Source organism: Rhinolophus sinicus, linkage group LG12 (genome assembly GCF_036562045.2).
Source record: "Rhinolophus sinicus isolate RSC01 linkage group LG12, ASM3656204v1, whole genome shotgun sequence".
NCBI lineage: Eukaryota > Metazoa > Chordata > Mammalia > Chiroptera > Rhinolophidae > Rhinolophus > Rhinolophus sinicus.
The window spans coordinates 68547133-68571502 of NC_133761.1; the positions used below are offsets into that span (position 1 = coordinate 68547133).

General features: G+C 59.8%; 1 protein-coding gene across 3 annotated transcripts; it reads left to right on the top strand.

Moving 5' to 3' along the window:
• The first annotated feature begins 441 nt into the window (after positions 1–441).
• Positions 442–24210, top strand: ADORA1 (adenosine A1 receptor). Of its 3 annotated transcripts, none has more exons than XM_019750843.2 (3): positions 442–890; positions 1631–2005; positions 22252–24210. In XM_019750843.2, the coding sequence occupies exons 2-3, from the start codon at positions 1665–1667 to the stop codon at positions 22889–22891; spliced, it is 981 nt and encodes a 326-aa protein (XP_019606402.2). In that variant the 5' UTR covers positions 442–890; positions 1631–1664; the 3' UTR covers positions 22892–24210. The 3 variants fall into 3 exon arrangements, with proteins under 3 accessions (XP_019606402.2, XP_074173261.1, XP_019606401.2); XM_074317160.1 differs by lacking the exon at positions 442–890 and adding an exon at positions 1110–1129; XM_019750842.2 differs by lacking the exon at positions 442–890 and adding an exon at positions 1156–1328.
• Positions 24211–24370: the final 160 nt, after the last annotated feature.

Here is a 24370-nt window from a genome sequence, read left to right on the forward strand (position 1 = left end):
CAGGAGGCAGCCTGAGTGGTGGGCCCAGTGGGGACGGCGCAGCACGGAGGCCTGTAGACCTGCTGTGCCACTGGGCTGGTCCTTCATCCGTAACACGAGGGGATTGGATTGGATGCCTTGTGGCCTTGGCTCCGCGGCTGTGCGGAGATGGAGCGGCGGCAGAGGAGGCGCAGAGGGCTGACACTGACGCGGCCCATCTCGGGAAGCAAGGTCGCTTCTGAGCCTCAGCACCGTGCTCTGTGAAATAGAAAGTGCTAACCGACTAAAGGCAGCTCTGAAGGATACAGGAGAAAGGAAATAGTGACTCAGGAGAGCCTGCACGCGCCGTGACGCAGAGCCTGTGAAGGGATGCTGCCCATGAGAACGCGCCGGGCTGCTTTCCTGGGACAGCAGGGGTGAAGGGGTGAGGGATGGGGTGGGGGGAGTCAAAGAGGAGGGCGATTTGGAGCCCCGGGGGCCGCGATGCTGCGCGTGACCGGCGGAGGCGTCGCCTGAGAAGGCGGGAGTGGACGCAGGGAGGCTGCACCTCTGCACACTCCCGAGGCTGGAATCACACAGCGAACCCTACGAAAAGCTCACGTTTCCCAGCGTTTCTCACCCAGAATCACTTCCTTTGTTTAGCGGAGGGTGGGGGAGGAGGCTGAGGGCGAGGGGGGCGGGGCCCGCGGGGCCGCCCCCGCCCCCGCGCCTCCGGTGTGCGGGGCCCGTTGTCACTCAGCTCCCGCGCCTGGGGCGTCCGAGGCGAGGCCCGCCAGCTGCATCCCCCGGACCTGGCAGCCCGGCGCCGGGTTCTCCCGCCATCGTCGAACTGGCGGCTGCTGAAGGGCTGGGCGGGCGCTTGGTCGGAACGCTCAGGTGGCTGGGAGCCCTGCCAGTTCTGGTGACCTTGGGTAGGTCTGTGTTTCCGTCCGCCCCCGGGGTTCCCCGATGGGGCTGCCGCAGAAGGTTGAAAAAGGCGACGAGAATGCCTCCCTGTAGGGGTGGGATGGGCGAAGGTCCCTGGCAGAGCTGGAACGGGGCCAGGGCACTGCGGGGAAGCAGGTGCCCAGCGTCTCAGGGAAGGGGAGCTCGCGCCGCAGCCTGTGCGGGGTTCAGTCCCGCGGACCCACGTCTGCCAGCCCCGTCCCAGGTGCGGAGCAGGGGCGCTACCTCTTTAACAGCGTCGGGGGCCGAGCCTCTGCCGCACCATGTGATTGCTTGCGAGGCCGGGGTGCCGCGCTGCGGCCACAGCGGAGGACTGAGCTGCCGCGCGCTGCCGGGAGCCCAGACCTGCCTCGCGCGCTGCGAGCTCTGGGCGGCACCAGGTGCCCCTAACTTTGAGCAGGATGGTGAGCTCGGCGCACCCTGTTCTGAGGGCATGGGGGACCCTGTGGGGTGTGCGTGTGTGCTGGGAGCAGCCTCACACCTGATAAAAAAAGCCAGTGGAGGAGTGAGCACTGCTATTTTAAGTTGCTGATTGGGGCCTCTGTGGACGACAAGGGGAGGGGACAAAGATTAGGCAGAGAAGGGGCCAAATTTCCTCGCCAGCCTGAGCAGGTCACGGGCGTGCCAAGTGGGGCGCGCCTCCGGGGGCCGCGGGAGTCCCAGGGCTGCCGGGCAGCACCCCCCACCCAGGCTTCTGTGCCCACAGGTGCCCGCCGGCTGACGCGCCCGCCCGCGCCGACATGCCGCCGTCCATCTCGGCCTTCCAGGCCGCCTACATTAGCATCGAGCTGCTCATCGCGCTGGTCTCGGTGCCCGGGAACGTGCTGGTGATCTGGGCGGTGAAGGTGAACCAGGCGCTGCGGGACGCCACCTTCTGCTTCATCGTGTCGCTGGCCGTGGCTGATGTGGCAGTGGGCGCCCTGGTCATCCCACTCGCCATCCTCATCAACGTGGGGCCTCAGACCTACTTCCACACCTGCCTCATGGTCGCCTGCCCCGTCCTCATCCTCACCCAGAGCTCCATCCTGGCCTTGCTGGCCATCGCAGTGGACCGCTACCTCCGCGTCAAGACCCCACTCCGGTGAGTGCAGAGCCGCTGAGCCCATGCTGTGGCTTGAGGGCCATCTAGAGAGGACAGCAGGTAGGATAAGCCCTAGGTGCACCAGACACCCTCTCGGCCGGCCGTTGTGGCCCAGCCCTTGTTCTGCCCTCCTGCCCTCTGCTCTGCAGAGCTAGGGGGAGCTGTGCTTGGATCAGGGAGGGGGCCTGGCAGTGCCCAGGACCCCAGAGCTGAAGTGCTGCGGTGACAGTCAGCAGCCTGCCTGGGGCGGGGGTCGGGGGTATTGCAGGGGCCACCAAGAAGGTCACGGGTGCTGGGTGGGGGTGAGCTGAGGCCCACCAGTCCCAGGGAAGGGGGGGCAGCAGATTGCTAGGGCCCGTGATGCTATGCTGAGGGTGGCCCGCCAGGGGCGGGGTGCTGCTCTCTGACCAGACTGGGCAGCTTTCCTGCATCTCGTTCCTCTCATTGTCCCGTCTCTGTGGCAGCGGCTCCCCCCACCCCACTCCCCAGAGCTGTCCTGTGGAACCTAAGCAGCTCATTGCCTCTGCACAGCTCCCACTTCTGGGATCTCTGTTGTAAGCAGGAGGAGGGAGAAACACAGCACCTTCTCTTAACTTCCCCTTCTGTTGCAAAACCATCAGGTGTCTTTGCCAGTCACAGCTGGGGGACCAATGCAGCGTCAGATAGCACCACGGTGGGTCGCCTGACGGGGGCAGCCCTCGCAGGGGTGTGCAGTCCGCACTGGGGCTTCTTGGCCAGGACTTCCAGGCAACAAGCTCGTCACCAGGCAGTGCCTGGGCCACCAGGAGCCAGTGCCTGGGCGCAGGGCCAGGGCCGGCCCCGCTGGGAAGATCTTGCAAGGCATCATGCCCCCTTTCAGTGTTGTCGCCCGGGCGTTCTGGCCATCTCTGGCACCTGCCACCCCGGAGTAGCTTCCATATCTGGGATGCAGTACCTCTGGTCTCGCTTGGCAACTTGCCCAGGCAGGCCTAGACACCCACATTTCTCCCATTTGCATTACATTTGTGCAACTTTTGGAAGCTTTTTTTCGATGCACCATTTTTTCCATGACCCTGTAAGGAAGGTGGAGCGGGAGCTGTGAGGGGAAAAGTAAGAGCCAGAGGGTCTCCCCAGGATCCCACTGCCTGCCTTCCTGACCCCCTACCCCCCACCTCACCGTGTCTCTGCTCTGTCTACCTCCCTCACAGAGTCCTGGTTTCCCCGGGGATGTGGGGTACAGACTGTTGTTCAGGGGAGAGACGAGGCAGGGAAGGCAGTCCATTAGTGGCGGGAGCTGAGCCCGACCACGTACATGTTGCCACATTAGGAAACTCACAGATGTGCGGACGTAGAAAGGCTGCTCAAGAAATTCTGTCTGCGGAGTGGGTGCCGGCGTGAGCCAAAGGCCTGGTCCTGACATGACAGAGGTTATGGGCTGTGGAGTGCGCCCTGCATGCCCTGTGACAGTGGTGGTGGCAGTGCTGGCAGGAATCGCAGGCCCATCCCCAGGAGGCAGCTGCTGGACCTGGCTCTGTTACTAATGGGCTGTGCAACCTCGGATAAGGTGTTCTACCTCTGAGCCATTTCCACCCTTGTCTGCTAAATGGAGGGCTGGATCCAAGGTCTCTGCTGTTTCTCTCAGCGGCATCTGTGGCCCTTTCTTGCTTCCCTCTTGCCAGTGCTTTGTGGAGGCCCTGGGAAGGTTGTACTGTGCTTTCAGCTCCCAGTGATACGAGCTGGGCACAATGCTGCTTTTCACATGCGCCGTCTCATTGGTTGCCCATGGCCTCTCGTGAGTAGAGGCTATCATTCTCCCCATTCTGTAGACGCTTCTGTAGGTAAACTGAGGGCTGAGGCTCAGTGAGCTTCTGTAACTTGCCCAGACAAACACCTTGTCAGGAGCAGAGAGGGGGTTTGGATCCAGCTTGTTGACCAGATGCCTTTAGCCAGTGGGCCATGTGCATCTTGAGTCGGCCCCAAGAAGCTATAGGATTCGTGGAGGAGTCCCCTCAGGCGATGGGTGGGGTGATTTTCCTCTGCATATTTCTTGGCCACACTTACGCCTCGCTTCTCTCCTCACCTCTGCTCTAGTGGCAGCTGAGCCCCTGGCAGCCTGGCCTCTGTCCACAGCTGGTGGCCTGCCCAGCTGGGCTGTTGACGGGGGTGGGGGGCAGGCGTGCGGATCAGGAGGGGAATCTGGTCGATTAGGGTGTGTTTGCTGTTAGGCATCAATTCATCCCTCCCCACCCTGACTGGCCGGGGCTTTGCTTGACAACTGAAGGTGTCTCCTGTGCTTGTCCCCCAGCAGGCCACCGTCTGTGGCCTCAGGGTCCCAGACCAATGGCTCTGTAGTGCTGACATCTGCCTCCAGCCCCTCTGTGTGAGCGTAGATTAGTCATGGGCCTGGAGTGTGAGAAAAGGGGAGGCGAGACAGGCCCAGGGCTCTTTCCCCAGCCTCTGACCCAAAAGGCCAGGGCAGGAGGGGCTGTTAGCTGTCACCTCCCTCAAGGCACGGAACAGAGAAGTCAGCAGTTAGTGTGTTTTCCCCGGGGGAGTGTCATGGGTGGATGTTGCCTCCTGACCCAAATGGGAATTCTTGGTTTGAAGTAGGGGCAGCCTCAGGTGGGTGACACCAAAGACTGGGCTGGGCAGGGTGACTGGACTTCAGTTGAGAGCTCTCGGGATTAGTCCAAGAGTGAACGCTTCCCTCAGCTGGCATTGCAGTGGCTGCCAGGACACAACCAGGTGTGAGCTGCTTGAAATCCGAGAATGGCCAAGGTGCCTTCTGGAGCAGCCTCTACCCAGGGTCATGGTGTGGAGCCCCTCAGGCTGTGGCCTGGCACTTCATCTCTATTTCTGAGTGTAAAGTCATCCACATGTAGTGTTAAAAATTTGAGAAATATGGGAAAGAATAAAGGTGATAAAAATCACCAGTAATTCTACCACCTACAGGTAACTAGTATTAACATTTGGTGTCCAGAAAATTATCCCACACGTCTATCATCTATCTATCTTATCATTTGTCACCTCTCAGTTTTTATATGGTTGAGAGTGTCTATACATCTATATTTCATTTTATTCACTTAATGTTATTTTATAAACACTTCCCCATGTCAGTAACAATTATTTGGTAAGGATTTATTTCCCCCCTTCTTCCGCCTCCCCCGCCCCCAACTCCAGTTCAAGCCGTTGTTTCTCAGTCTGGATGTGTAGGACGCAGCTCCCTGACCCAGGCTGGTGTTATGAGCCTTGTGCTCCCCCCGGCTGAGGCAGTCGGTCGCGGGTCGTCGGTTGGCTCGCTGCTCACGGCAGCTCACGGCAGCTCACGGCAGCTCACGGCTGCTCACGGCAGCTCACGGCAGCTCACGGCAGCTCACGGCAGCTCACGGCAGCTCACGGCAGCTCTCGCCGGCTGCCAGCCACTCACACTGGCTGCCGGCTACTCACGCTGGCCGCCGGCCGCTCATGGTAGCCCATGGCAGCACACAGCTGTGCTTCCTTCTGCATTGAGTGTTTCCCAAGTCCCTTTACTCTGAGTCGAGTGCTCCTCCGCCCAGTTTCTCTGCGACTGCAAATCCCCAGACGAGCGTCTGGCATCCCTCTGCCCGTGCGCTCTGGTGCTGGGCGCGCAGGACTGTCTGGGCCCTGAGTCCCGCCGTCGTTGCCTGGTCTCCGCTTCTTGGACAGGAGAGCAGCCCCCGGGTAGCGGGCTCAGCACGGTGCCTCATGCTGCCTGTTTGGCAGGGTGGGCACAGAGCAGAAAGGAACGAGGACATGGGGCTCCGTGGGCCGCTGAGTCACCCCTGCAGCGAGCGTCCTTAGCTCAGGCGGCTGGCTCAGTACCTTTCACATAGGGACAGAACTACGTGACCACCCCCCAGACAATATTCAGAACATTTCTGCAACCCAGAAGGCTCCCCTCGAAGGGTGGCCGCTTATGCTGACATCCTTCCGTAAAGGGCATCAAGTAGTAGGTACTCTTCCGTGTGTGGTTTCTGAAGCTTAGGCGTGCGTCTGAGGTTCATGCCTGTTGTCGAGTGAGATAGGTTCTGTCTGTTCTTTTCCTCACAGCTGTTAGAGTTCCACTGTGTTCCACTGTATTCAGTTTAAACAATGATTTGTTTAAATTCTGGATGTATTTTGAAGAAAGAGCCAAAGGGTGTGCTTATGGATGGGATGTGGGGATGTGAGAGTGAGAAGAGTGAAGTAGGAGTGGGACCGGAAGCCGACCGAGTCCGGGGCTCGTGCTGCCTGCGCCGCTCGGCCAATAGACCGACACAGGAGCTGGGTCACAGAATAAGCGTTTATGATCAGAGCACCGGTGGTCTGAGAAGGCGGCTGGTTAACACCTCCAAAACCTGCCTTCACATTCTCCGTCCAGCCTGGGACATTTAAGGGGAAATCCGGGCGTTCCTCCAGAGGCCACCTGATGGTTCCGGGGGTCTGTGCAGAGCCTTCCCTCTGGCGATGTTGTTCTCGAGTGTGGTAACTAACCAGGAGCAGTGATGACAGTAACGTGGAAGGAATGCTGGGCCATAGAGATTGTGATCAGTTAGGAGAGGGTATCAATCATGAGTTTCAGGGTAATTTTCTAAAACAGGGAACTGGGATGGGACGTTTCGAGCTCAAGCTGCAGGAGGATAATGTATTATGAAGCCTTAGGTCAAGGAAAGTTGAGGCTGGGACACAGCCTCTACTGCAGGGGTCCCAAGCGGGCCCTGCTTCATGAGCAAACTGTCAGGCCTCGGCTACTGGCAGGAGGAAGGAAGGGCAGCGTGTGCTGCGGTTTGGGGCGCAATCAAAGGGGTTCAGATTTGGACACGATGAGTGTGGAGTGTCTGCCAGGTGCCTCCGTGGGGTGCTGAGCGGGCAGTGGGAGGTTCCAGGTGGAGCTCGGGTCCGGGCTGACGAGACCCCGAGATGAAGAACTCGGGACACCGGGGACGAGGCATTGGGAGCTTTGGGACAACCGAGGCACCAGCACCGAGGCTGAAGGAGAACCGACCACACGGCCTCCACACGGGGCCTTGGGTGTGGTGTCCTGACGCTGGGTGTGGAGGGTGCACCACGGACGGAGAAGCGAGAGGCTGGCCTTTGGGCCACAGGAGAACAGGCCTGGGAGTGAGCACGGGGCTTGGCGAGGGCGACGGCCGCCGAGGTGGGAGCAGGATCCTGCGTGGGGAGGCGCAGAGAGAGGAGGACGGCATGGGAGGAACTTGTTGCAAAGAGAGCGAAGCAACGGGGTGCTAGCTGTCAGGAGAAGGGGTCAAGGCGTCGTGTTTTGTGCTGTTTTCTAACAGGACGGAGGTTTGTGCACTGACCGACACGGCCGTGGACACTGCAGAGCTCATGATGGGCCCAGGGACAGGCGTTGTGGAGAGATGTCCTCGTGCAGGGTTGGGACCTAGGGACACACAGGGTTGGCCCTGGAGGGGCGTGGCCTCATCCACCAGGCAGGAGGCACAGCTGCGTTTTCCCAGTGATGCGGGAAGCAGGGTCACCCGCTAAGAGGGCGCTCGCGGGAGGAGGTGGTGGCGAGAGCAGCGCGTGTGACGTAGTTCTCTGTGAAGTGGGAAGTTTTGTACAACTGGGGTGGCAGCAAGGGCCCACGTGACACTCAGGGTGAGGAATTTGCAGCGAGACTTGGCAGCAGGCTGTGTGCTCTGCTGCACGGGCACTGAGGAGGGAGCGTTCATTCCTTCACGCTCATGCCAGGCACGGTGCCCGTCCCTGCCTTTATGAAACGTAGGGACTAGTCGGGGGCGAGCCAGTGCACAGGGTAGCAAGCAGAGAGCTCCAGTCACAACTTGGAAAGAGTTCCACAAAAGAGGCCATGCTGGCAGCTCCCTGGCAGCTCCCTTTGGCTTCTCCAAACTCCATGCCAGTGTCCAGACACCCACAGGGCCGAGGACTAAGGCAGGGCCATGTGGGCTGTGGTTCACGGTCAAGAATTTGGATGTTAATCTGAGTGTAGTGTGAAGCCTCTGAGTGCTTGAAGCAGGAATGACGTAATCCAAATTACGTATTTAAAAAGTCAAAAGTCTTTAATAAAATATTAGTGATGAAATCCAGTGATGTATCAAAGGGGTAATATATCACAACCAAACAGGGTTTATTCCATGTGTGCAGGGGTGGTTTCACACCTGGAAAAAAAATCAATCCGTGTTCTCAGCACATGAACATGAGGAGGTCACCGTGCTTGTCTAGTGGAGGTTGGAGACTGAGACGGGTGGCCTGGGCGGGGTGGCGCCGGCAGGGAGCTGGGGGCGGAGATGGAGAGAACTGGGAGGCGCAGAAGCCAGCAGGCACTCGGGCAAAGCGGATGTGACGGCGGCCCAGCGACGGCCCCTCTTTCACGGCTGCCAGCTCCCATCCCTCTGCCCTCTGCCCCTCCGTGTGGTCCCTGAGGTCTTGGAGGTGGAGGTGGGCCCGTCTTGCCCCCACCGGCTTCCCAGGCCCCTCCCGCTGCTCCACTTTGTGTCTCCAGCCCATTCCCAGGAGACTATTGGCTTCCTCAGCGGGGACACAGCATTAAGGACGTGTGGCTTTGGGCTCCCTGAAGCTTCCAGAAGGATACAGCAGAGCTGGAGTCTTCTTTCCTGCCATGCTCCATTCAGGATGAGGCACCTGGGGTAGCTAAGCCGCCCACGTCTCTGCGTGCCCTCAGTCTCCCTGGGGCAGGTCCTGTCCCTGGACACTGCGTGCCTTCACAGCCTCATTTCCACCCCCCACCCCCGCGAACCCCCACTGGTGACCTGGCACTGCGGGTGGTCCCTCCACAGCAGGCTCCTCCCAGCTGCTCTAGGGCACCGAGAGGCCCAGGGTCAGGTAATGTGGCCGACAGGATAGGATAGTCACTCAACAAACAGCCGGCAGTCATCCAGCACGAGCCCCAGCCCAGCCCGGATGGGGCCTCCTGGCTGGCAGGCCGTCTGTGGCCCAGCCTGCTCAGGGGGCCATCAGCTCCCCACGCCGAAACGCGTCCCTTTGCCTCGTGCAGCAGGGAAGGTTTTGCAGTGCCGTTATTGTCAGATTTTCCAAAGCTTGTTCTCCATTTCACGTGATGTTTTGTGGCCCCTGTCGTCCCTTTGGGGTCAGGTCCATCCGTCCCATCAGCATAGGCTGCAGGCGCTGTGAGGGCAGGTGTGGCTGTGTTCCTGTCTGCTCGTGTGCTCCAGTGCCTGACACCCCCTGGCTGGCACTTAGTATGTGGCTGAGTAAGTCTGTGGGGGCAGGAAGGGGAGAAGCTCAAAGGGAGGACGAACCCTTACAGGGGTGGGGAGACTGGGCAGAAGGCCGGGAGCTCAGCCGGCTATTTCATCCTGTCCCACAGAGCACGAAGGCTCATTTCACTAGAGCATTCCCAGATCAGAGGGGGAAGCTGGGGCACGGAGGGATACAGGGGCTCAGCCAAGCTTACATGGCAAGTTTGGGGGGGGCACATGCTGGTCTCCGGACACCCAGCTCTTGTTCCTCTGAGGGGAGTGAGTAGCCCCTCACGAGCCCTCGCAATCCTCTGAGGGCCTCACCCTGTGCAGCTCCTGGGAACCTGCATCTCAGGGAGCTGCAGTGAGGGCTCCCCTGGGGGCCGGCAGCCCCACAAGTCGCCTCTGGGGAGGGAAGCACTTAATGTGTTTGGGAACTCGCTGTGCCCAGCTGCCACGCCTGCCACAGGACTGTCTTCTGCGCAGTAAACATGACACCCTGCCCCCACGTTATGGGCTCCCAGGGCCACTGATGACAATGGCCCAGCAAGGGCTGGGAGAAATACAGACACCACTCAGAGCCCCAGAGGCTGACATTCCCAAGGGGCACCTTTAATTGTGACAGGAGGCCAGGGTGGCTTCAGGCTGTTAGTGGTGGGTATGTGTTCACACATGCACGTGTGTGGAAGGGGTTGTAGCTTTTTTTTACAAGTCAAAAAAATCTATCCTGGCCTTCCAGACCTTCCATCCAACCCTGTGTTCTCACCCTGCCCCCTCCCACCCTCCATCCTTCTCCAAGGCCCAGACAAGAGGCCCAGCCAAGCTCACCTCTTTCCTGTTTGTCGCCCACGCCTCACCATTCATCTTCCTTGACGCAGGAACACAGTTCACATGTGCAAGTCAACAAGTGTTTTGTGATGACACAAGTCCTGTTCTCAAGGGCACAGACCCACAGTCTGGTGGGCAGCACTGATAACTCACCAGCTGCTGCACGGCAGGAGGCCCGAGCGGGCTTGGCACACACCCAGACCCAGGGCCCAGGTCACTGCCCCAACCTGTGACGCTCAGCTGTGTGCCTCCTGCTCCCCGTGCTCAAAGCTCACTTCTCTGCCTTCCAGCCAGCTCTTCTGAGCCTGTCCAGACCTTGGAGTCGAGGAGGACAAAAGGGCCTTTGATGCCTAAGACCACGTCTTATGCACACGCACACACGCACACGCACACACGCACACACACATACACACATGCACACACACGCGCGCGCACACACACGCGCGCACACACACCCCCTGAAAGCAGCTCCCTTCTCTTGTCTGTTTAACTCCTACTCCTTCCATAATACTCAGCTCAGATGACCCCTCCTCCAGGAAGCCTTCCTTGTTCTGCCTTCACATAGGGACGACCCCATGTGCCCCTTTAGCACAGCCCTTGTGCAATTGCACTGAGGTAACTGCCTCACTGGCCTGTGGGGTCCAAGCCTGTTCATCTCTATGGATCTCCACAGTGGCCATTGTGCCTCCTGCCCACGTTTGGTTCCCAGTGACTGACCAGTAACTCCCTGAATGAATGGTGATTGTAGCAGGTGACAGGAGCCCCTTGTGTTTGCCAAGCCTGTGCTCTTATCTTCATATGGAGTCTCAGACTTAAATTCTTGCACAGGTTATGAAGAGGCACTATTGGTTTTCTATCAATAGTATAACACGTGCCCATTGTTCACATTTCCTGAGAAAGCTGAGGCTTGGAGGTCGCACAGCTTGCAAACAGCCACGTAGCTGCTAAGTGTAACCAGAATTGTCGAATGAATAATTGAATAGATGAGTGGAAAGGCCTGTATTTGAGTCTCGACTCCAACGCAGACTGCTGGGGCATCGTGGTGACATCATCTACCTGTTTGGATCTCAGTTTCCACATCTATAAAATGGGCATTACTCCAGCCCCTAGTGTAAAGCTGTGTCTGCTAGGTGGCGCTCTTGGAACCGGAGGGGAGGTGTCTTTGTTCAGGTTATGGGGCCCCCAGACTCCCCTCTGGTCTCGGCTCCCAGTTCAGAGCGATGCCGAAGGGCTGCCTGTTGTTGAGGTGACAGGGAGCTGTTGTCTGCAGGCCGCGCATTTGAGTAGAGCATAGACCCAAAAGACAGGAGCCGCTGCTGGGGGAGAGGACAGGTAGGGGGCGGACGCTGCCCCACGCCTGGAGCTGCCGTATCCCCTGTCTGCCTCCCACCTGCTGGGGCTGTGGCTGTGGTGTGGGCAGTGGGCAGCCAGCAGAACGGAGGCTCCATCCAACACCAGGTGTGTCGCACGCGGACGTGGCAGAGACAGAGCAGCAGTGATGGAACGGCCGCCGGTGCTGGTTCAGACTTGTCGTGACAGGGCCGCTCTAGGGCCTCGTGGGTTTGCATAGGAGTGTCAGCAAGGAGGGCACATTCTCCGTGCCTTACTTGTTCTGTCAGAAGGTGGCCTGGGTCTGAACTCAGTCTGCAGTCAAGGCTGGAGGGAAAAATGTTCAAGGGAACACCTGCAAGGAGAGTCAAGGAGGGGAACCCCCTCCCAATTTAGGGGCGGCTGGGAGGAGAGACCCCCCTCATCAGCCCAGCACAGAGGGAGACTCAGGGCTGGGAAGCAGGAGGCCGCAGCTCAGGGCCTGGTCTGCCACTGTGTCCGCCTGGACAGCCATCTCACCCTTCTGACCTGCGTGCTCACAGCCAAGGGGACTCGCGGCCCCAGGCCGACTCCTTCTGGTGGCTGTGGGGACCAGGGAGCTGTGTGAGTGCTGAGGTTGCTGGAAGGACAGGGTCCCAAGTGCCTGGCCACCCGCCTTCCCGCAGCTCTGCTTCTGCTTGTGCTGTGAGCTTGGCCAACCTTTCGGAGCGTCAGTTTCTACTTCTGCAAAATGGAAATGGAGCCTCTACCTCGTGGGACTATGGCGGCTCCTACGTGAGAACACGGTCTCTCTAGCATATGGGCTCCTTCCCCTTTCCTGCTGTTGGTGGGGGAAGAGGACGGATGGACGCCGTGTGCGTGTCTGTCTGTGTGTGTGTGTTGTGGTTGTTGTGGACAGCAAACGCTCACCCACCAGTGTGGCTTGAGGCTTCCTTCACATGACAACCGGCCAGCCTGCCCATGGGGAAGTGACGGTGGCCGGGCTGAGAGCCACCTGCAGCCCTGTGCTCAGGTAAGGGTGCGCCCTTCACTGTTCTGGGTGCAGTGCCTGGGGCACCTCCCCTGCTGCTTCCAGTCCCTCCGTGTGTGAGCCCGGGGTCTGCCTGGCCTGAGAGGGCCTGGGGGAAGGCGACATGCAGTCTGGTGTGTGTGTGGGGGCCACGTGCATGTTGACATTGTCAGGGTTGGGAGCAGGTCCATGCCTTTGTCGGCAGCACATTCAATTGTATTGAGTCCAGCAAGGCCCGTATCAACAGCATTCTATAAATAAAGGGAAGTAAAGGAACTTGAAAATTGTTACCCAGCTCACAGGTAGCAAAAATGGGATTGGAGCACCTGCCTGCCGGATGCCTCCGTGCACCTGTTTGTGATACAGCTGCTCCCTGGGCGGCCGTCCTCGGGAGCTTCCCGGCTGAGACACACAAGGAGGGAAGTCAGCTCAGGCTGAGCTGAGCGGGTGGGACAGTCCCAGCTGAGGTGGGCACAGCTCAGCCTGGCCTGGCCTGCGTCCTCTCTGGTCCCAGTGCCTGCTTGTGGTTGATTGCACGGTGCCAGGAAGCTAAGTCACGAGGTGCCGTGGACCGCCTGGCAGCGGAAATAATCCTGCGAGGCCCATGGAAGTGAGTGCAGACGGGCTCCACGAGGCCCCTGCTGGCACCACAGGCAGAGCATATGCTGCCAGCAGCTCTGGCCCAGCCCGAGGACCATGGGCTCCGTCTCAGCCCACACTTACCAGCTGTGGCCCTGGGCATTCACTGACCTTCCTGGGGCTCAGTTTTCCCAGTGACAACAGCATCTCCTCTTGTCACTGCGCAAGGCTACGTGTGCCACCAGTAGGAAGCGCTCCACGCTGCTGAGGGGGGAGCCTCTTGCCCCTCCTCCTGATCCTGGCCCCCTCTTGTCCATGTGTGCTGGGCGTGGCCATCCACGAGGACAAGCAGGTCATACCGGGTTTGCCGTGGCCCTGGCAGGGACTTGTGTCCTGTGTCCTGCACAGTCCCAGATAATGCCTTTCCTTTCCTGGGCTCCTCCCCAATGAGGGTGAGCGGAGCTGCTTCCACGCCACATGCTGTGTGCCATGGGGCACCCAGGACACGGGTGTGAGGCTGTGCTCTCCTCAGATTCCTCACGGCCTCATGGGAACTCAGGGCCCGAAACACGAGGCTTTGGGGGCTGCTGACCTGAGGTGCAGCGCCCACTCTGGCCACCAGCTGTGTGACCTTGTGTTAGTCACCCGGTGCCCTCCTCCACACAGGCGCTGCCTTCCTACTGGGAAGCTGGGTGCCAGGGGTAACTGGACACACTGGCGGCACATGTGGCGGATTTCACAGATGCTGCACGTGTTGCTGACAGCAGCTTGAGTGGGAGTCACAGCCAGGCCCTGTGACCCTGTGACACCTGCCAGGGTTTGTTCCCGGCCAAGCGGTGTCACTCTGTGGGAGACAGTGGGCACCAGCTCCGGAGGTCAAGGGAGGGAGAGCGGGGTGGCCAGGCCTTCACGGGACTTGAAGGGGCCCCCGAGTGGGGAGGGAAGCCTCTTTGGTGCCCCCCCGCCCCACCCTGGCTGGGGTGCGTGCCCTGCCTGGGTTCTGCCTGGCTGAGTCCCCAAGGACCATTACTGCCAGCCGTCTGCACTTTCTTTTCCAGCTCTGAGCACTGCGCCTTGAAGTTTTCGTGAGTGGAAGATGGAAAAAACCGGCTTTGATTTAATAAGCTCCCCCTTCCTAATTGAGACCCCCCCATGCAGGGCTGTGGCAGATGTGCGTGATTGAGAAGGCTTTTCTGAAGTGGGAGAAGTGCCTGAAAATGACTTTATTGATCAGGCCCTGCCAGGCCTCTGAGCTGCTCCGTTCAGGGTGAGGCCAGCTCACCGCCCCCACCGGGCCACAGTGATAATAGCTGGCCTCACCCCAGGAGAGCGTGTGGCTGGATTCCTGCCAGCACCCCCTAATGAAGTGGCCTCGTGTGTTGGGCTGGGTGTCTGGGGCAAGACCTGGGAGTGGAAATCCTGCGGATTCTACAGAAGGTTCCTTATCTGCATGTGGGGGGCACAGACTCTTCTGCCCGCAGGAGGGACGGGGAGGAGAGGGGCAGGAAGCCTCCGCCTTCCTCACCTGACTCTCATTCAAAGTGGCTGTCAATGTCGCTGAATTAATCTCTCCCATGTCTGTAACTGTTTCCCGTTCTTTGGATTTGTTCTCTGTTTCTTCCCCAGCCCCCTCTTTTTCTGCATTTTCCGCTCGAGGGTGCATTGTATGAGTCTGCTTTTCTTCCACAGATAGCGTTGGGTGCCCACTGTGTGCCAGGGACTGTGGCAGCTGCCAGGACTCAACATGGAAGCAGACTGCAGTTGTGCTCAGGGAGGAAAGCAGTTTTACTGATTGTCCCACAAGGGGGGAGGAGAGCAGCAGCAGCCCCCCCCCTGTGACCTGGACCCTGCCACCCTGCCTGCACTGGCCTGGGCAGGCCTGGTGCCTCCCCGCCTCCCACTGCCTCAGGGCCCCTCCTGCCCGCAGCCCGCCTCCAGGGCAAATGCAGGGGGGCTAAGGCGGGCTGGGGTGCAGCCAGGCTCATCTGTGCATAGCTGGCCTGCCTTGGGCCGGGCCTGCAATTTCACGTCAATGCCCCACGGGCTGCGGGGCCCTGGGGCTCTGTGAGTAGGGTGCAGAGGGATGCACGGCAAAGAAAGCACCGGGAGATTCCGAGAGATGTGGCTTCTTCCTGCTGTTATTTGGGCTCCAAACGCTACTGGCCAGCATGTGAGGGTGGACAGGGCCAGGCCCTGGGACACTGTGAACGGGCTCCTCCTGGGTCCTCAGAGTAGAGCCCTGGGGTTGGGATGCCGCAGAAGCAGCTGGCGTTAGACCCTCGGGAGGACTTTCTGATGTATTCTCTTCCTTTGGAAAGATTTGCAAGGGGGGAGTCTCCTGTCCTCTCTGTCCTCCTCTGCGTCCTGCCGCTCATCACGCCTTGTCCTGCACAGGAGGCTGGATACCCTGAACTGTAGGGAGCCCTGAGGGCCCAGGTGGAGGAGATGGAGAGGAACCCAGGCCCCTGTGAGCAGTCGTCCCCTTGGGGCAAGCACCCCTGTGACTCCCACTCCTGGTGGCTGCGGGCTGTCCACGCAGGGTCACAGTTCTCTGATGGAAGCAACCCTCCAGGCAGGCGCTGAGTCGCCTGTGGTTCCAGACAGGCCAGGAGGTGCTCACAGGGTGTGGGGGTCTGTAGTGTCTACACTGGCCACTTACCCCGGGGCTTTCCTGTGCTCAGGGAGGGGCCCAGGGCTGCTGCTGGGGGGGGGGGTGTAAGTTCCCACCCCAGATCTAGATACAGTCAGATCAGGGAACACAGAGTGACTCTGCACCTTGGCTGTGAGGTGGCAGAGCTGGCACTCAGGCCATGTGACCGGCCTTCCCAAGTGAACAAGTAACTGTGTATCTCTGTCCCTGCGGCTACTTTGTATCTCTTCAGGCTGCTGACTGTTTCCCAGAAGAATCAGGGATACCCTTCCGTGGGGCTTCACCTAGTGAGGGACTGGAGAAATCAGTCACTAGCCAACCAAGTGTCATCCCGTTGTGTAAACAAGGCCTTGTCACTTGCTGAAGGCCACGAGCTGTTCACTGGTGGCCTTGAACTCAGGTCTGACTTCACACTGCTCCACTCACTGAAATCTCATGTCTGTCCCCATTCCATGCTGCCCCTGCCCTCCGTGGGGCACACGGCTGGAGCGGGACGTCCTCAGAGCGGGGACGCCCTTCTGGGAGCTGACTGTGCCCCTGGGCGCCTCCGACCTTGGTGCCCGGCTGGTCTCTGTGTCGGATGACGGACGGACACATTGCAGGAGAGGGGGCATCTCATTCGGTCCCACATGGCCCCCACATGGCTCACCAGAGCCAGCTCACGCCCTCCCACCCTCTCTGCAGAGCCTGGACAGCCCCCGGTTCTCCTGACGCCTCCACAAAGAGGTGTTCCAAGGCAGATGCCCTCTTTGGGGTCCTGCCATTGCTGCTTTACTCGCGGGGCAGCTCCATCCAGGCACAAGGGGATGACGACGGGAACATTTGCAGCTCCCCTCCCGACACGGCCACCAGGCTGTAGGATTCTCTGCCACCTTGTGTAGGTGACCACGGTCCGCAAAGGCCAGAGAGGCTGATGGGAATGTCCAGTCAGCTCCCTTTCCCCACGATAGCAGGTCTTTCCACTTCACTGGGAAAGGAATTTTACCCCTTTCAACACTGCAGACGCCCCAGGAAGGCCTCACTGGGCCAGCCACTCACAGGTCATTAAACCCGTTTGCAGACAGGGTGGTTTTTTCCATCTCACCTGATGCGTCAGAATGTCTCCCACAGCAGGTGGGGCCACGTGGTCACTTTGTCCTTACCCTAGAGATGGGAGTGCAGTCTCAGAGCGGGAGACGGCCAGGCATGCTGAGACCTGGGCAGAGTTTCCTGAGTTTGCTGTTCAGGTCAGACTTCCTCCTCCTCTTGGACCACAGGCCCCGGGAGGCGGGCTGCACCTTGGGAGTCAGAGCGCTGGACGCCCAGGGGTGGCGTCAGTTCAAAGCTCAGTGCCTGGACCTCCTGTCATCTGTGTGGGCTTAGGATGCAGAGTGGGGTTTGTAGGCAAGTATACTTTGAAAACGTGCCTCCTCCACATCTGAGAACCCCCCTCCTGACACCCCAGCCCCTGCAGACTCCTCAGGCTCAGAACCTCGAGCAAATGGAACAAATCAAAACCCCTCTTTGGAAGAGTGGGGGGCACAGCAGGGAGGAGGCCCGTGGGCGTGCGCCTCTGGACCTGGGATTTGGCCTCCCTTTGCTCAGGGCTGTGCCTCCCCATAGGCTCAGATGCAGCCCTAGGGGTGTTTCTCCTGCTCGCGCCCAGTTAGATGCAGGAAGGGACCTGAGTCTGAAGCTGGGCAGGGAGGGGACACAGAGACTTCATCGTCTTTCCCTGTGCAGTTATTTGTCCTCAGCAAGTGACCAGGCGTCATCTCCAAGGCCCATGACACTAATAACCTCATCAACGTATTTAGCTCTTTTCTTTCAAGGAGCTCCAAGTAGCTCTCCCTCCCCTGCAGCTCTGCAGGCTGGCCCTGCAGCTGCAGATGGTCCCCTTTTTGGGGAAGAGTGACACTGAGATTTGCAGATGGTGGGTGATGCCTCAGGGCCTGAAGCAGCAAGAGTCACAGCAGGATTAGTAGCCCCCAGACATCCTGCTCTGCCCTCCCCCATCCAGACCTCTCTGGGCAGCAAATATTTGGCTCCTGGAGCCTGCAGTTGATCGTATCTGGTTTCCGTCTCTCCTTTGGGAGGAAGCATTTCTCTGCAGGAAGTAGTTCAATAGTCTGAGAGCCCCACTTCCCTGGTCTTCAGATCCGAGTTTCCAGTTATAAGTGGCTGAGATCCTTGATAAGAAGGCAGGAAGGAGGGGACCAGAGCCAAGGAGAGGGAGGAGATGGAGGCAGGGCTGCCCAGGGCGCTGACCCCTTCTGGCCCCCCACCCAGCCCTCAGCCCGTGCCTGGGCAGGAGCAGGTGACAGGTAAACAGGGACAGCAGGCCTGGTCCCAGCAGCTGAGGACGCTGCATCATCCTGGCATCAAACAACCATGTTTGGTTTTCCAAGCCCGCCGTGAGGGCTCGCTCTGTCTTCTGAGGTCACGTATTTTCTCTCTTCCCTCTAGCAGGGACGTTGTGAGCACTGTGCTCCATTCTTTCTGCTTCAGTGTCCTTCCTGAACATGGGCTCTAACCATGAACACCGAAATCATTCAGGAGTCTACAACTGAAGGCCTTTGATGGCAGGAATTGGTCACTCAGGTGCTGAAGCATCCGAGAGGCTAGATGGGGGTGGTGAGGGAGGCCAGAGACTAGCAACAATGGGAAACAGCCCCCAGGCCAGGCTGCAGGACACAGAAGGGGAGGTGTGGGGGGGAAGGGCAGGCTGGCTGAAGCTGGAACCTGGGCCTGTCTGCTGGGAGGTGGAGCCAAGGAGGAGACTAACTGCTGTGTGACACCCATCTGCCCAGAGGGGGAGGAGATATCCTGGCTTCTCTGCCCTCCTGCTGGCACTCCAGTGCCTCCCTTGGACCCAGCTGACCCAGGTGCTTGGGAAATGCCACCTGCAGGGCTCAGTGCCCCATGACACAGAGCAGCAGGGCAGGGTGATGCAGCCCCCCTCTGTCAGGAGAGTGCTTTTGGGTCTCCATGCCCCTCCCCTCTTTCTCTGTCAAAGGCTCTTTCCTGTCCAGGTCCCATGGTCTGCTCGTCACCTGATGTTCTAAGGAGGCTTACTGTTTGTGTTCTCAGATTCAGCTGAAATGTCCATCCCAGTGGTGTCCGGGAAGAGCCCTCCCGGGTAGGCAGGGAGCAGCCAGCCCTCTGCGTGGTCTGGCCTCCCACTGGCGCTGATCTCACTGTGAAAGGGGCCTATTCACGAGGCAAAGGGTCAGTGGGGATCTCGGGCGTGCTCGTGGCTGCTGCTCGGGTTTAGCTCGAGATGGAGACATGGCTTCTCTGGGATGCAGCTGGAAGACTCCAGGGAGGCAGGGTCTGGCCCGGGGCCGCTGTCTCACGTTGCAGGGGCGGCATGGGGCTCGGGCTGCCGTGGACATGCTGGAAGCTGGCCTTCCAGAAGAGTCCCTCATCCAAGCAGCCTTATGTCAGCAGGGACTAGTAGTTGTGGAACTTGGCAGCAAGTTCCCCACAGCTCCCAGCCCTGGGGCCTGCGCGGGCGACTGCTCTCCCCCAGGGTGTCGTAAAGGCTTGCAGCGCTAAGCCTATGACCTTCTCCGATTGAGCACCTACCTCTAATCTTTGTCTTGGGTTCCCTGAGAGGCACTCGCCGGTGAGCCTGCCAAGGAAATGCTCTGCCCTCACGAGCTGAGGCTCCTGGGGAGGAATAGGTGTGTGTGCCTCCGGAGAGAGTCAGGAAGTCATGGGCTCTGTCAGGGACAGGCAGAGAGCACAGGAAGCGGGGACTTTCGTGGGCTGGTCAGGGCTCTTCTCTGCGGAGGTGACCTCTGAAGGACAGGAGAGCCTTCCCAGGCGGGGGAGAGGAGCAGGAAGTACAAGGGCCCCGCGGAGGGTGGGTCTTCTGTTACCTGGTGGTCACTGCACATTCCTGAGGCAGCCCCTCACTGGCTGAGTCCCAGCTCAGCGGGAGGGGGGGACGCCGAAGGGGGGGAGGCCTTGCACCGGCTTTGGGAGGGCAACCCTGAGTGCTGGAGGCACATTCACCACCCCCATCCATGTGCCTCAGCTTCTCTCTCCCACATGTCTGGAGAGGTGAGTTTCTCCTGGCCCTTCCTGGGAGAGCCTGCCCCACCTCAGCCAAGGTCCCGGGAGCATCCATTTCCCACCGTGGAGAAAATAGCAAGAAAAACAGATGAGAACTGATACCCTGAGCTGCAGGGTCCCCTGGGACCCGGCCCTGGCGTAGCCCCAGGGAAGGTGTGACCCCGGGCCTCCAGGCAGTCGGGAAGGGCTGGGGGGGCACCTCTCTAGCTAGAAGTTCCCTCCCCCTTCTGTCCCACCTGGGACATTGTCAGTATCCACCTCTCTCGGTGGGTCACCAATGCCCACTTGTGGGTCCTGGGCTAGAACCCCCCAGGTCCCCCCAGGCTGGACAGTAGACCCAGACGTCACCTTGTCCCCCCACATCTCTGGGTGGTATCCTCTTTGAACAGGTAAGAGGTCGCCATTTGAAAGTTCACAGGAAGGAAACGTTCCTGCATCCAGGTGACCCACAGTGAGCCTGTTGCCTCAAGGATGGTGTCCTGGTGGCAGGATACCTGGGCCTTAAATGTATAACCTGTGGAAGGGGGATTCCGTCTGTGCTGCACTCCCCTCACAGGAGGGTTATGGGGGTTCCCCGAGACATGAATGTGACGGGGCTTTGTAAGCAATGACTGATGGGCGGTGTGGCCCCCACCCTTCCCTCTGCAGCTGCACCCACAGTCCTGCTGAGGCTGGTCCTGGAGACCTATGTCCCTCAGCTTTCTTCTCTTGACAAAACGATCTGTGCTCTTTTGGTCTTGCCCAGTGACTCCCAGCCAGACCTTGTGTCACTTTGAGGCCATGAGCAGCAAGCCCTGAGCCAGATGTTCGCACAGCCCTTGGCTGAGACACCAGAGGTTTTCCAGGTGCGAATGTTTCCAGGGGCTTGGATGTGTGGGATCCCAGGCACAGGAATATTGGGGTGTTTACAGAGCCTTCCACACTCATGTCTTCTGGTCCTTACACTCGGAACTGGGTCCCACTGTCTAATTTTACAGAGGGAGACCTGACCTAGTTGGTTGTAGACCTAGGGTCCGAATTCGGGCCTCTGACTCCAGCATGTGCCCAGGAGGCCACCCTGCTGGGGACCCACAAGGAGGGGACGGGCTTCCGCCACAGCCGGAGAGCAAGGACTAGAGCGGAGAGAACCTCTGGGCAGCTTTGCAGGCCCTTGGTGCTTTGGGGATACAAGGACGCTCTGATCACAGAGTGGGGGGGGCACGGCACCGATGGTGCTGGAGTCCTCTTGGGTCCTCGGCGTCCCCACTGGACGTGTAAGGAGGTTGGAAATGAGGTTCCCATGGAGGTGCTCACGTTCTAGACGGGGCAGGGAAGCATCTGACTTCTCCTCCCACCCCCGAACCACTTTCCTTCCGTTCCTATAAAAGTTTCACGGTGCAGTGGGCTTGATGGGATGGATGGGCGTCCAGGACGAGAGAGGCCGGAAGTATCCCTGTGAGGGAGAAAGCTGTGGGATGAAAGAACAGCTGGAGGGAGGCCTCGCCCTTCTCACCAGTGGGGCCAGTAGCTGTTGTCACACCCAGGAGGTCCCTCCATGCATCTCGGGAGCTGCCTTGGAAAATAACAACTGGGCAAGTGCTGCGCTGAGCCAGCTCCTGGGCACAGAGCCGGGCGGCCAGTCTTTGGCAATGGCTCCAAGGCTGGTGTGTGGGCAGAGGACACCCTGGCTGCTGGCTGCGTTGGTTTAGAGGGAAGTGGGGACACTGAAACCCTCAGCCCTCAGTGGGGGGTGGGCAGCCCCGTCAGCCTTTATGTCACATGTTTTCATCCTCTGTGTGTGTCATGACATGAAAGCTCGGTGCCTTGTCCCTTGACATTGTCCCATGTGTTTCCTTCAAAGGACATGTCGCGAGTTGTGGTTGTCTTGTTGGCTTACTTCCTTACCTTTGTGTTACTTGCTTCTTTCCACAAAATGCGAGCTGCATAGTGGCGGGGGCCTGTCTGGTCCCTACCAGAGCACTCAGAACTGTGCTGCAGGCAGGGAGTGTCCGTACCCATGTCGTCGATCCTTCCGTGTAGTAAGTGCCCAGTGCCCTCTCCTCTCCTGAGTCTAATTCCCAGTCAGCCTGGCTGTGCTCAGCCCTGATCACAACCCCGCAGGAGAGAAGCCCTGTGCAGTGGCTGGAGGGGGAGAGGGCAGTGGCCTGGCCTGGCACGGGGCCTGCAGGGGGGGTGGGCTTTTCTGACAGTTGTGCCCGCAGGCCCGGGGCGGGGGGTGTCCGTTTGGTCAGTGTGGACACGTGTTAGGAGGCTCAGGACAGCACTGCCAGCTTCTATGTGGCCTTGGGCAGATCGTGGCACTGCTGTGAACCTCTGTCCCTTCATCTGCCCATGCTTTCCTGCCCCACGAGGGCCGTCGTGAAGCAGTGACGACACTGCCAGCGGGCATATGCCAAGCACACGTGAGCGATTTCCACTTTGCTGATTTTATTAAAACTCCTAAACAGCGTCCTTTGCTTTCTGTCATGAAGTTTGTCACTCACCAGGACCCCACCCTGTACAAGTGGCCAGCTCTGGCCTAAATCTCAGATCCGCTCAGCCCAAGACAGCACCGCCCCAGCGCCGGCCGGCGCGGGGCTGGGCCTCACCTCTGCCCTCCTCTCCCCAGGTACAAGGCGGTGGTGACGCCGCGCAGGGCTGCGGTGGCCATCGCGGGCTGCTGGACCCTGGCCTTCCTGGTGGGCCTGACACCCATGTTTGGCTGGAACAACCTGAGTGAGGTGCGCCGGGCGTGGGCGGCCAACGGCAGCGTGGGCGAGCCCGTGATCAAGTGTGAGTTCGAGAAGGTCATCAGCATGGAGTACATGGTGTACTTCAACTTCTTTGTGTGGGTGCTGCCCCCCCTGCTGCTCATGGTGCTCATCTACCTGGAGGTCTTCCACCTCATCCGCAAGCAGCTCGCCAAGAAGGTGTCGGCCTCCGCGGGCGACCCGCAGAAGTACTACGGGAAGGAGCTAAGGATCGCCAAGTCTCTGGCCCTCGTCCTCGTGCTCTTCGCGCTCAGCTGGCTGCCCCTGCACGTGCTCAACTGCATCACCCTCTTCTGCCCGACCTGCCACAAGCCCAGCGTCCTCATCTACATCGCCATCTTCCTCACGCACGGCAACTCGGCCATGAACCCCATCGTCTACGCCTTCCGCATCCAGAAGTTCCGTGTCACCTTCCTTAAGATTTGGAACGACCACTTCCGCTGCCAGCCGGCTCCCCCCACTGGCGAGGATGCCCCAGAAGACAGGCCCGCTGACTAGACGTGGCGTTCTGCTCCCGCCTGCCACACCCAGAGCACCCCAGCCCAGCCGCACCACCCCGCTGTCCCCCCGGGCTCCGTGAGCCTTCCCTGGCGGTGCCCTGCACCCCTGGATCCTGGACGAGGTTTGGGGGCAGCCCATGGGGAAGGGACCAGGTGACCTGAGGGGAGGAGGAAAGTGGCTCGAGCCTCCCCACCTGCCTGACCATCCCAAGGGCAGCCCGGCTTCAGTCTGGGTGGGGCCTGGGACTCTGGGACTGAGAAGGGCCTGTGGGCACTGAGGGAGCTGTTTGTCTTAGGTGTTGCTGGTACAGCCCAGGGACCAAGCTTAACGACAGGAGAGGATGGAGTGAAGGAGAGAGACCAGGCATCTTGGCCTTTTTCTCTCTCCTGTTCTGTCGGAGAAGGTGGCCAGAGCCATTGAGGGCAGCAGTGAAGGAGCCTCACTCCCCACCTGCCAGGAACCCATGTCCCCAGCCATGCTGGCTGCCAGGGTGCCTGCTCTCCTTGTCCTGAGGAGCCCAGGATTAGTTAGACTTGGGGGAGGCAGAAAGAGCTTTATTCTGCACCAGCCTTTGCCCCCAGAGCAAATGTGGAGGTGTGGCCTCACGCAGCCATCAGGTGGCAGCACTGAGCATCCCGAAGAGGAGCCTGGAGTGTAACCACCTGTCAGCTGGGCCACAAGCGCTACCAGCGCCAGCAGCATCTGCAGATGAGCTTGGACTCTCCTAGGTGACACTCATCTCTTCCGCTTCTGGGCCTGATGGAGATATGCCAGCTCTTGGGAGCATTCTGCCTGCCCAGGAGGAAGTGGACAGAGAATGTGGGCTGGCTGTGGGCACTCCTGGGATGAGGGGTGACAGGCTGGAGCAGGACAGAGGCCGTCCCCCTGAGACTGTGGGCAGGAAGGTCTTACTGGCAGTTGCCCTCAGTACCCCTGGCATGCAAGCTGGTTTTCAGGGGCTTTGGGGCACCTGGGGAAGGGTCGCCCCCTGTCGAGCCCGGAGCCCTTTGGGCAGAAAGGTGAGGGCCGTGGCTCTGAGTGTGGGTAGCTCCTCCAGGCCTTGTTTCCAGGCCCTTCCCTCTCTCAGAGGTGCACTGTCCCCGGCTCCCAGGGAAGGCCACCTGGCTAATAAACAACTGTGAACCCGCATGGCGAGCACACCACTGCCTACCCACCTCCACGTCCAGAGGACGACAGACAGCCTGAGCCCAGAGGAAGCAGTGGTGGGGATGGGCGAGAAGTGGGGCAGGGGCATGAGGACGCCTTCGGAGCACTGAGGCTTCCAGGGCAGGGTGTGTCACTGTCATCGTGGGGTGGCAAGCTCTGACCGTGAAAACAAGAACCTGAAAAAGCTCGTGTCTAGAAAACCCCCATGACTCCTTGGGTCCCCTCCTACTGGTGCCTCTGCAACATCCTACGTGGAGACGCCGTCACCATGACGCTCCCTGTCACTGCACACTTTTATTTGACTGCCTC